Raw genomic sequence first — 12,753 nt, forward strand, 5'->3', positions numbered from 1 at the left:
ATGGTATTTTTTCTCGATGACCAGTCTATATAGGACTGATGTTGCAAAAGTCTTCAGCATTCAAAGATGCAGAAGGAGAATATGGGAGCTGCACTTTAAATTCCTAAAATGGCATCCAGTTTCCTGGGTTACGAAAGAATCACATTTATTGAGCCTGATGGATTTGTGTCTCTCCATCCATAAAGTGCAGATAATACCATCTTTCTTCTTACACAGGTGTGATAAAAAGAGAACAAAATTTCAGATACTCTCCTATAATACAGAAGCAAAAACCCAGGAAGAAATTCAGATTTCTGACTTCAAAGTGGGCATTAGGACACATATCTAATGAGGAGTAAACAAAAACACCACATGGAGACCTCATAGCAACCTTCCAGTATCTGAAGGGGGGGCCTATAGGGATGCTGGGGAGGGACTCTTCATTAGGGACTGTAGTGACAGGACAAGGGGTAACGGGCTCAAACTTAAACAGGGGAAGTTTAGACTGGATATAAGGAAGAAATTGTTTCCTGTTAGGGTGGTGAGGCACTGGAATGGGTTGCCCAGGGAAGTTGTGAATGCTCCATCCCTGGCAGCGTTCAAGGCTGGGGTGGCATGGTCTAGCGGGAGAGGTCCCTGCCCATGGCAGTGGGGTTGGAACTAGATGATTTTAAGGTCCTTTCCAGCCCTAACTATTCTATAATTCTAACAGCTGCTCATTAAGTGCATATGCTATGCTCTATATAACAGGTAAAGCAAAGATTCCAGGGAGAGAAAAAAACAGTAAGTGGATCACATAATTAAAGACTTCAGGATAACAAAGATGTTCTTCCACACCCAGAGGAACAACAGTCTACAGTCAGGAAGTATATCCCAAATAACATATTTCAATCTCTGCTGAATTAAAATGCGAGGTACAAAAAAGTCATCCATGTTTTTAGACATGCCTCTAAATATATATACAAGCAGAAAAAGCTAAATATTTATCACTTTTTCCAAGTTAAGTAACTTTTAAGGCATAGAAAATACCAACTAATTCAGATTACTGTGCTTCTGTACGTATCTTTTCCTTAATATCAAATCCAAGTTTTGAGAAGTACAAAATCTTTATGAAAAATACCAATTAGAAGTATTCTACTTCTTAAAAACTTTATGTATTAAACCTGATCAACATAAAAACATACTTTAGGAGTTACTTACCATGAGTCATGTCTCAGCTATTCTAAAAACCAAAATCCTCATAACCTTACAACATAAGAAATAGGGCAACTAATTTGGCACAGCTGCTATTAGTTTCCATAATGCTCAATGCATGTAAACCAACTAGAAATTACTGTGTTCTATAGGCTGGGTTTTGGGGTTTCTTTACAAGAGTGTCCAGTCATATATTATACTTATGCCAAATGCATTCTGACAAGAAACCTGCCAACCCCTGTGGGACAGTATGTTCTAGGACACAGTTGCATACTACCATCATCTCCCTGCAAAGGTATTGAAATGCTCAATTTGACAAGAGCATGCATTTCTCAATACACTGTTAAAATTCACCACTTTGTTTTCAGTATCGATCTTTCTAATGGAAAAAACCCAAGAACACCCTTACTTAGTAGCATCAAGAATGCTGCTATGATATAATGTACCAATGGGAGCCTTAAAAATAATCTGTTCTTAACAAGCCTTCTGTCTACTTGGGAGACAATTTCTTGAGAGCAAAGCGTTCGATGCTTTTGATTTGAAAACTGTTCTCTGGAACACAAAGGCAGATATATGAAACCGCTTCTTCCTTCCAGCATCAATGAAGTCATCAATGCATTAGATAAGGTGCAAGTGCAAAAAACCATAATGTATCGTGGGAAGGAACATTTGGGAAAAAACAGACTTTTCAGATGAAGAATATGAAGATGTGAGGATCCTCTCCATCTGTACAAATTAGAAAAAGTCCTTTATTACAGGATTAAGTTTTCTGACAGGTACATAAAACCACCTTGCTATTTCTAGCAGCATTGGAAATCAAACACATTTATCTTTTTACTTATACTGCATGATAGTCCATCAAAACTGCTTCATTTCTAATTACTTCAGTACACTTGAAAGGCAGTTCTGGTGATGGTTGGGGATTTTTTCTGAATAGAAGATGCATGAACTTGTCTGCGTCCTGCTAAGGGGCGTTTTTCATTATTTTGCAATACATTCTGTAAGAGGGAACACCTCTTACCCCCACTCCCTACAGTAAGTCCATCACCTTATTGTACCCAAGTCTTCAACGTTTGCATTGTGGAGTCACAAGGAGACAAAGAACAAAAGCCTGCCAGTACTTCACAAAAAGCGGATTGCCTCTTACAAGTTGGGAGGCATGCCTCTTACAAGGTGGGAACACAGACATGCCATCACAATTTCCTGGAAGGCTGGTTAACAAGCTATAAAACAGGAAGGAAAAATATATCCAGGATCTCTGAATAAATGCATTAGAAAATGAATTTAAAGTTTATTAATAAACCTGAGGAGAAAGAGGTGATTGAGAAGTGACTCAAACCAGCCAACTTTACCTCAGTTTACGAAAGAAAGAAAAAAGAAGAACACCTGCAGCTAACTAAGCAAGATGAATGATCTGAAAAATTACACGTATACATGGCTAAACTGAAAAGAATTAAATATTTTACATATTTTGACCACTGACAATGCAATGCCTCTAAACGTTATGGTCAATTATTAAAAGGTAATGACATAATGACATTACTGTATCATCAACTATCTTTATGAAACACAAAAATAAGACTAATGTCTAAATGATTATTCTTCCTTTTATAGAAGTTGTAAAAGTACAATTAGTTATCATTAAAATATTAAGAAAAAAACAGTGTTAAAAAACCCAACAAAACAAACGAAGTCAGAAGAGACATTGTAAATCAATTTATACATTTTTAAAGTAGGATTACAAAAGTTCAAGTCAGCAAAAAGAAAAGCAGTAAGTATGTAACATCATACCCTACAAAACCAAAAACAAGTCTACAAACTAAACTAAACTGGTTTGTGTATCTGAAGACTAGGCAATGAAGTATGAAACTGGCAAGAAAGTATCAGTGGTTACCCCTTTTAACTGGGAGCTAAATTAAAAAAAGCAATTCAGGTATTATTCATAAATCTATCCATAAAACTTAACCTTAATCTTATTTTTGTCCTCTATATCTAGTCCTATTTTAACGTATGAACTAAGAAGCAGGTAAAAAAAAAGAATAAATTAAAATCACAAGTTTATACTGAAGAGATGAGAGACTAATAGGAAAAATTTAGGAACACTAGGCTAAAATTCTTAAAAGTTAACTGAACTAAAATGCATTTTATTTTACTTTGGACAGCGCAAACATGGTTATTGAAATGAAATGGAAGGAATCAGAATGCTACTGGAATAGTGCCCACATTTGAAGAAAAAAATAAAAAATTAGGTAGTGAGCTGTACCCAAAATACAGGTAATATTCCTTCTCCATGTGTTTAGTAGGCTGTATGTTATTCCCCAAACCTTCCCTGGTAAACGAATACAGATGCCCAATAGTGCATAAAGTGTTTTATGCAGCTGGATGGATCACATGAAAATGAAGGTTTGAACATGCACTGTTAAAACTGTGAAGTAAATGCGGAAACCTGTTAAAAGAAACCACCTGAAAATTTAGATACACCCTAATCTTATAACCAAGTCTTTAGAATAATTTATCCTTCACACATCACCCACAGCAACCAACTACCTTTGACTGCTATTTTAAAATTCTTTCTAAAAATACAGCAAGAAAGAATGGCAGAAATAAAATTTATGAAGTTTGGTTTCCTATGGTTGACCTTTTGTTCAGTAACTCCTAACCTTTAACCTAGCTTCTCCAACTCCTCCAGGCTAAAAAGAAGCTAAATTATTGTACCGGGAGAAAGTTCACTAGCTGTAAGATTGAGTAAATTACTCTTGTTATGATCTTCTGTAAGCAAGCTATGAGATCTAGTAAGCTCAAAGACAGTGCTAGGATTCTCACTTTAGGTCCCACTGGACTAGACTTCACAGAAATCAACAGTTACATAGCAGGAAACAACCCTCTACCCACAAAGATGGACTTGACTTCAAGAGGAATGTCTAATTTATGACTTTCTTTTGTGTTTGAAGACTTCCCCCAGCTAGATGTTTGGAGGAAGGGTACACTATTGCCTTGGTTGCATAAACTGCTGAGCACCTCTGGCCCCAGTCCAACAATGCACTTAAGTATGTGCTTAACTGTTTTGCTGGATCACAGCCAGTACATTCAGTAATTTAGGAGACTGCATCCCAAGCAATAAGCTGTTAGAGCCCAAGGACAACATTTACGAAGATAATTTGTCTGATAATAAATGAAATGTCCTCTGACTGTAGGACAGTACAATTCTAGCCGAAGCAACATCAATGGAGGCACTGAAATACATACCTTTTTATACTCTTTTGGACATGGTCCAACAAGGTTTATTGATTTGGGGTTTCTCTTTGGGTTTCTGTGTTTGTTTTTTTTCCTTAGTCCCCTGTTACAACACACACCCCTTCCTGAAGGGATGAGCCAGCCTTAGCAAAGCAAACTTAGCATACAACTTCTACTACTACAGTATTTAATTCTTAAGACGGCTTTGTCCACACAACTAAGTCTCTGGAGAAGCCAAGACTATTCTAAAACTTTTAAAGTTTACTGCTGAAATGAAGAACTACAAATACCAGTTTTTGGAACCTTAAATCTCCGACTGAAGTTTTACAGCTTGGCTTATACATTGAATTGCTATTGCATGACCGTTCACACGAAAAGAACCTACATCTTAGAGAACATTAGAAGAAATGGTAGCTTATTCCACAGCAGAAAATTTTATTGGCTATTTTGGGAACAGTAGCTGTAAACCAAGTATTTCCCATTTTAAGTGTCATCTAAGCACCCCAGTGCTCCTCAACGACAATTCCAATGCTCCAGTTCTCCCACATAAGCAAAGCCTGCTCTTCTATCAGCATTTCCCACATGGAGATCTCCCATGACATACCACAGTGGTTTCATGGAAGTAAAATGGTCCACATTCAGTTTATGGAAGAAAAACATTAAAACCAAAAAGCAGAGCATAGCACCGGAAATTTAAATATTGCCTAAGAAAAAGAATGCAAAACAAGGCAAATAAATTAATCTCCTGGTCTCTAATTACTTACTACTGTGGCCTGAAGAATCTAAATTTTCACTTACTTTTCATCCAAAAACTTTCAAGTTTGCCGCAAAAAGGGCATTCGAAACAAAGTATGTTTGGCCAGAAGCCCTTTAAAAATGAAAAAGAAAGCAATAAAAACAACAACAAAAAAATCCAAACACCACCCTAAAACACAAACAAAATTTTCAAACAGTTCTTTGAAGAAAATGATTTTTAATTTCAGCCACAAGGAAGGTTTCCCGTGTTTATAGATTACGAAGGGAAAACAACTATAAACATGTTAATATAAGCTTACCTTTGATACTTCTTCTTTTCCGCTGTTTTCCTTAATGAATACTTTTTCCAATTCAGGGCTTATTCCTTCTACATTACACGGCACACGTGAAACAGTTGATTTTGGCACTGAAATGTTTGACAGTGGCATAGGGACTGATCTGGAAATAGAAGCCTAGAAGGTAAAGAGAAATACAATTTGAAGTTGGAAAATGGAATAAAGACAAAAGTCTAAGACGTGTACCAAAAACCCTAAGAAGTTGTGCATTAATTTTGCCTTCTAGGTGACCATTTTTACTTGGCAAATTTAAATGAAAAGAAATGCTTGCATAAACCAAAAGCCACTAAAATCACTTCTACTTAACTCAAAGAAGTGTCCTAGAATAAAAGCAGTCTAGTACTTCACTTACCAGTAAGTAGGCAGCCATATGTACTTTCCAGATGAACAGACTACAGAATTTGCATAAGGGGGATGGGGAACACACAGGGCACTGATGGTTTAACAGGGATCCAAAGGGTTTGGATTTCGAAAACATTCCTAATGCTTAATCACTCAGCTGAAATATTCACTTAATGCACTTTTATTCTCTTTTGGTTGGCTTTAGTGAACGAAAAATAAAGGAGTCATTCAGAACCTTTAATTTCATTAGCTTCTGGCTTTTCAGAACTTTAAGTCAAAGACCTCTAAAGATATCACTTTAAGAATCAAACATAAATTAATACAAATATGGTTTCAGAAAAAAAAACTGTTGGAGTGGGGCTCTGTTACCAACAGGACCCATGCACAAGAGTTCATGTGCATCTTGCACAGCCAACCTCAAAAGCTTTACCTTGGCAGCAGCAACATAGCACAGATGTACCTACACTGACAACCATGAACAGTGTTCACTTGCCAACGCATGCTTGTCCTGCAGCTCCAAAGGTGCACGTCACTTGTGTAGAGGCATTCTCTGACTGACAAAACACGCTGCCTGTACAACGGCTTCCCACAATGGTGTCAGAACCGAAAACTTCATGAGCCTTGTCAGAGAACACAAGCCATAACAGAGTGAGCTCCAAGTACTAAAGAATGTTCCTTCAAAGCATATATCCTAGGTGGCTTTCGGTCTGCCTCAAAAACTGTTTTTACTGTGACTATACATAGTGGTATGTGCAACAGGTTACTTAGATATGGAAAGCAAAACCCATTTCTTTGCAAAAGGTACTGGGATCCTTTGTTATAGAGGCATAAAAGTTTCAGGAATAATACCAATTTCCTGTATGCCTTCAACACGAGACTAGGCTTTAATCATGAGATTTTATCCAAACAGAAGGAACATAAAGGATCAGTTATCACAGCTCAACTTCTTCTTTCTAAAACACTAGCTATTTTAAAAAGGCAGTCAGGAAATACAATGACAGAATCAACGTTTCAGGAGTTCAAATAGTGGCCTGTTAGTAACATGGGGTCCGAGCTAAGGATCCACTGTAGGTGAAATTTAATCAGGACTCAAATGTCTGCACTGTCAAATGAGACATGATTAACTGCTTTCTACAAGTGGCTTAAGGTTCACAAAGTCATTGCCTGAACCTTGCCTGGGCTTTAGAACTTGCAACTGGGTTTCGGTTTCACTGGCACTTAGTAATGGCTAGAGCAGACACTACATGGGACACCCTCCATTGCAGCCTGCCGAGAATCTGCTTCATGGTCAGATAATTTGGCCAGGTAATTTGTCCAAAGCCATTCTTCATATGTGTCAGCATCTTTATAATTACAGGAATACTGATATATTCAGAGCACAGGCAAATTTTTATAACAAAAATGACCTGAAAACAAAAATTGTCTTAGTCAAGCCTGTGTTAAAATTCCCAGCTGTATTAAAATTTGCCTAAACTCACACATCACTTTGAAAAATGGGTAAGCAATAAGACAGCAGAAAACAGAAGCTGACACACTAGGAGCCTTATCTTAACCTTTCAGAGAGGAAGATATGAAACCCACAGACTGATGGCTGGAGAGAAGTCTTGACATCACAATGTCCATAGGTACAGAACATGAGAATGGTCATCAACATAATCTGGACACATTTTGCATTCTAAAGCTTATGTCTGATGGAGGTTTTACAGTAAGTCTGTCTGGAACAAGAACAGGCTGGTGATGATAGCAATTTTTCCACTTAATATCCTAGAAACCTCTCAAAATATCCTGTAACAACTGTACTATAATAACCACAAACTCTTATGCTAGAAGAAAAGAGTCTGCATTGACGATGATTCTGGACTACCGTAACAACCAAGAGGTTATTCCTAAACAAAACCATGAAGAAAAAGACTTCTATCCTGTAGTCTGATAGCTCCTCTAGTCACCAGTCACTAGGGATGGGGTACTGTGACAAGCATTGGTTTCAGCTGAGTTTAAATTCAAGGTGAATTACTGCATTTTTTTAGAAAGTAAACACCACAATACTGTTTTCCTCGATGTCATGCAGAAATTGCCTCTCTGGCCAGGAACTGAACAATAAGCAAAGTATCAGAAAAAATTCTTAAAGTGGGACACTGAAATGAGATTTTTCCTTCATATATCTGGTGATAGAGCGCTGTTGTCTTTTACTGATAAATACATGGTGAGGTGAATTACAAGTCTGTTCGTAACAAGACCGTTAGTGTTCTGCTTGCTGCTCAAAGACCGATCAATTGTTGGCTTGCCAATCCTTGGTACTTCTTTTTCTTTATCTTTTTTTTTTTTTTTCCAACTAGCTCAGATGAAACTGGGTTGCAGAACTGATAAGCAAAGACCTTCCAGAGAAGCAGACACTTCCGAAAGCACACCACAAAAATTAGACTTGGAAGCAAGCATGTATTCCTGGAAATGCAGCCTTATAAGTGCTTTTACAGCATCTTAATATATTTTAGTTGCTATCTTGCCATACCCTGATATAACCCTTCTTTCTTTTATTATATGATGACTATCAGATACATTTCAGTGAAGATGCAATGGTATTGGGTTATTAAACATTTCAGTGTACCACATCAGAAAACAAACAGAAGACAGGAAGAAATAGCACTCTATTCACCCAACCCTGATAAGGTAGGAGGCTATTAATACAAGGAACTATCTACTTACCTGAGTCTGACTGATTGCTATATGGTTGCCATGGAGAGGTGACTGACGTTCTTTCTCTTTACTGTGACGACTACTCTGCTTACTGCGCTGAAGCTGCTGCCTCAGTTTGGCAATCTGCTGGAAAGAAGTTCAGGTGAAGTGACAGTAAGTTATCGAATGGATAACTGTTCAAATCATCACATATAAAGCAAATCACAGACATTTTAAGTCCTCTTTGGGGGATTTTAAATACATATGTGATTGCCCTCCCTTGAAACATGAGCATTAAAGCTTCTTCTGCTTATTAGATACTTTCTCCAAAGTATATGCCCTATTCACCAGCCTGAATGTGACAGCAAGCTCAGTTTAATCACTGAACTTCCTCATTTACAAACAAGCACTGTAATAACTGATGCAAACAAAAGTAGTCAGAATGACAATCTGTAGCAGTTTCTGGCCTATAACTGGTGTAAACAGGGGACTAGGAAGCCTACAGTTTAATTTATTTAACCTTAAACCAAACAGAAGTTTCCCAATGATAATTCATCATAGAAGCAAAGAGCCTTCACAAACAACTGGCAACAAATATGCACTGCTCATCTTGGAGAACTTATTTAATTCATTTAATAGCATTTCCCTGCAGGCTAAACTATCACAGATTCCTTCAGGCAGGCAGAATTTTCTTTTCTGCTGTCTGCTGCAAAGAAGTCTAATCCAAAGTTACGTATTTTAAATGTCAAATGCAACTAAAGCCATTATCCATTTGACCTGCCCCTTAACAAGAAACCAAAGTATTTCATTTCGGGATTCATCCACTTATTTATTCCTCCTGGATAATATCTACATGAAAAAGAGTATTTACCTCTATGAGCATTGCCTCAGAAGTTTAGACTGTGCAAATTCACACAACAGGTACAGACACTTCTTTAAGACTGGATAATTTTTTCCTCTGGGCTCAAGTCCCACTCTCCCATATGCTCCGCACACTGGCATGCAAGGCAAAGCATGCATGGCCCCATTTCATTTCTAACTCAGCCAGAAATACAGTTTTTTAAAAACCTGAAGGGCAAGTAAGGAGAAGTGGATGTGCATGGAATTCTTATTTCAAAGAACTTAATCACCTAGAAAGTAAGCTCTCCTTCTGAGTGACACCTTACAAGTACATACACTCTGCGGTTAACTCTTAAGTAGTTAAATATATCACACCAATGCTCTTGTAAAGCAACTCTGTGATAGAGAATCAATTCACATCACTCTTCATAGCATCAGAGATGACAGTGCTTGGTGAAGAGGTTTGGATGGAGCTTTACTCCAGACTGTGGACTTTTCTTTGTGATGTTTCTGGTATCACTCATAAAAGAAGGATCACCTTTAAGGCTTCACATCAAATCTTGCACAGCTTGTTACCCATATTCAGAGAACTGCTACTCAGAAATGGCTGAATACTTTGATTTTTCAGCAACAGATAAACACTTCAGACTTCCAAGAGGGCCCTGGAATATATCAAAAAAGACAGAACCCTAATAGGACTGAGTTTCTAACACAGACAAGCTAAACTAAATCTGTTTTTTTTAGACTAATCTCTTATTGAAAGGTGCAACTCAGGCACCATATTGGAAGAAACCCTGAAGGAGTCTGAAGAAATAGCTCATCCCTGAAAAAAAAAAATAAATATATCTATATATCTATATCTATATCTATATATATCTATATATATATATAGATATATATATATAAAATTTGTCTGGAACTTCCTCATCCTCCCTGTAGGAATACTGGCAATTAGGAAGCCCAGCTCCATAGGGAGATGAAAAAGCCAGCAGGTAACCAGTCTGGTTACATCCATCTAAGATTTGTGTCTTATATCAGAGTGTTGGAGAATAGGGAGAACAGGGAAACAATCTTCATCTTCCCCTTTTAAAAAAACCTTAAAAACAGAAGAGAAAAATGAGGCCCAGAACAAAAGAGCTGTGGACTGAGATGGCTGCCACAAGAATAATCAGAAAGTAGGGAGAGTGCTGTATATGTATCTTTCACTTCTGCTGTCTCTCCCTGATGCTGTGTGCTTCTTTCTAGTTAAAAAGTTGTTGGGTTTGGATTTTTTTATTTAAATGAAATCTGGCTTTCTGAGCTTTCCTCAGGAGCATGCTATAAAAAAGATCTCTACAATTCCACCCCCGAGATCTGGCTCGCTGATTTCTGTTGTAAACAGCCTGCAAATCTTTGAGAACATAGCCTCTCACTGTAAAATCTGGACAGTGAAAGCATTAAATGGGAGAGCGTTGATAGGCTGGTATGTCTCTAGGCTGACTAAAACCTTGGAGTTCTGATATCCTGAAAGGAATCATAAGGCCCTGGAATCTGAGGTTCTCTCGGCTACCTCAAGAGTATGTGTATTTTGGCAGTCAGTAGGTTCTTAACAGTAACAGAAATAAAAGGCTTCTGGGGTCACTGGGGAGAAACAGATTCTTCAAGTTTTCATCTCTCTATCTGGAACTGATGTGATCACTTAAGGCAAACATGCAATGCAAGTAAGGCCTTCTCAGATTACCTGTCCTCGGCCATGAATTTGAAGGACCCTAGCTTTCCATAATGTGGCAGATATTATCAGAAAAACAAAACCCAAAACCAAAAAACAAACCAAAACCAAAGAGAAATTAAGGATGGCCATATTAAAACTGAATCTGCTATTTCTTATCCATCCTCCATACATGGAGGACAGAGGCTTCCCAGCACAGATAACCCAGCTTCAGAGCAGCCACACTAAGCAGGCACTGACACCGAGTACAAGAGCAGATCAATCCGTCAAATTAAACGATTCTCCATCTCTTCACCAAGGAGAGTCCATAGTAAATTTGCCACTTACTAAAGCTAATCCTGAAACCCAAACAGTGTTTTTTCCTCTATAAGGTTAGTTTTTATTGCCAAGTATTTTCCACCTCAAACTCAAAGAAAGCCATTACTACTGACAGGAAGAGGTAGTTGTGCTAACTTCCTAGAAGTTCATCTTCTTCCTAAGCAGCAGAGAAGCACAATCTAAGCATGAAACATAACCAAAATGAGCTGCAGACAGGTATGAGGTACACTAATCCTAGAAAAACAGATATAACTTGCATAGTGAGGAAGAAGTCTATAATATATGCCTTGATGGCACCTGTTTTAAAAAGTATCTCAAAGAAGCAGCTTCCCTCTTGGGCACTCAAATGATACAACTAATAGGAGACAGAGAATTTGCTGTCCAAAGAAAATGGTGCCAAGTGAGTGGTATCAGGAAAACATCTACTGGAAGATCCAGCCATTACAATGGTGTAGATACACTCTGACACTGAACTCCATCCAGGGCAGGAATACAGATATTTCAGTTAGGAAGATGATGCAGAAAAGAAAGTATGTGCTATGCTGGGAGGAAAAGAAAAAAGTGCAGTAACAAAACTCAATTTTAACAGGGCAGCTAAGAACATAAAGGGTTTGGGACACCATTTCCCTCACACAGGTACTGAGCATGAAGGTGACTGAGGCATACAGTCATACTAAGGGACACATGTAAATCATCAGAAAAAGATCAAATGGGTAGCCTTTAAAGCATCCAGTTGTTGAAGACATTAAACCCTTAGCCTTGAACATATGTGCATTGAGGTACGTAAAATGTGCCAACTATTTTAGTACACCAATTCAAATGTTTTCCCCATGTAACCTAGCTTTAAGGTGAGCTGAAAGTTCTCATACAAGTATTTTCTTAGAGGATACAGCTAACAAAAGGAAAAAAAAAAGGGGAGGGGGGGCAAATCAAGGAATTCATCAAGGAATAAATATAGTTCGAACCCTACTTCCAACATTCAGATACAATTATTTAAAATTATTATGTTATACTGAAAGGCATAAACATGTATGGTAGTAAGTTTCAAAAGTGTATTTTTTTATTCACATTTGGCAAGTACTCTCATGTGACCATATGACAGCAGGAGCACACAGCATACATCTGTGAACATTTCAAAATACTAAGGAAGATTTCAGCCTTTCCTCTTCCAGTGACTGCTCCCTGCAATGTTGTTGATGTATCAGAAAGACTCCGTCCATCCTGTAGGCCCCCTATACAATGACCATCAAAGATTGTTAAACAAGAAGTTAGAAAGAACCCTATAAGTATATTTTTTGCTTGCTGAATTTTTTTACAGCTAGAAGTGTACTTGAAATAAATATCAATCTTCTGTATACCAATTGTAACATGCAT

At 37.7% G+C, this 12,753-nt stretch overlaps 1 protein-coding gene across 5 annotated transcripts in view; it reads right to left on the reverse strand.

Annotated features, from left to right (window-relative positions):
* Nucleotides 1–12,753, reverse strand: part of GLCCI1 (glucocorticoid induced 1) — a 56,580-nt gene that overhangs the window by 11,578 nt on the left and 32,249 nt on the right. For 3 of the 5 annotated variants that reach the window (XM_061469268.1, XM_061469271.1, XM_061469270.1), the window contains exons 4-5: nucleotides 8,544–8,660; nucleotides 5,463–5,615 (exon numbers count right to left, since the gene is read on the reverse strand). In XM_061469268.1, coding sequence (XP_061325252.1) covers nucleotides 5,463–5,615; nucleotides 8,544–8,660 — 270 coding nt within the window. The remainder of the gene's footprint in view (nucleotides 1–5,462; nucleotides 5,616–8,543; nucleotides 8,661–12,753) is intronic. The other 2 variants (XM_061469269.1, XM_061469272.1) reach the window with 1 other exon arrangement.

Source organism: Pezoporus flaviventris, unplaced genomic scaffold, assembly GCF_033815535.1.
Source record: "Pezoporus flaviventris isolate CSIRO_AGI_PZ_B2104156 unplaced genomic scaffold, CSIRO_AGI_Pfla_v1 ptg000055l, whole genome shotgun sequence".
Classification (NCBI taxonomy): Eukaryota; Metazoa; Chordata; class Aves; order Psittaciformes; family Psittacidae; genus Pezoporus; species Pezoporus flaviventris.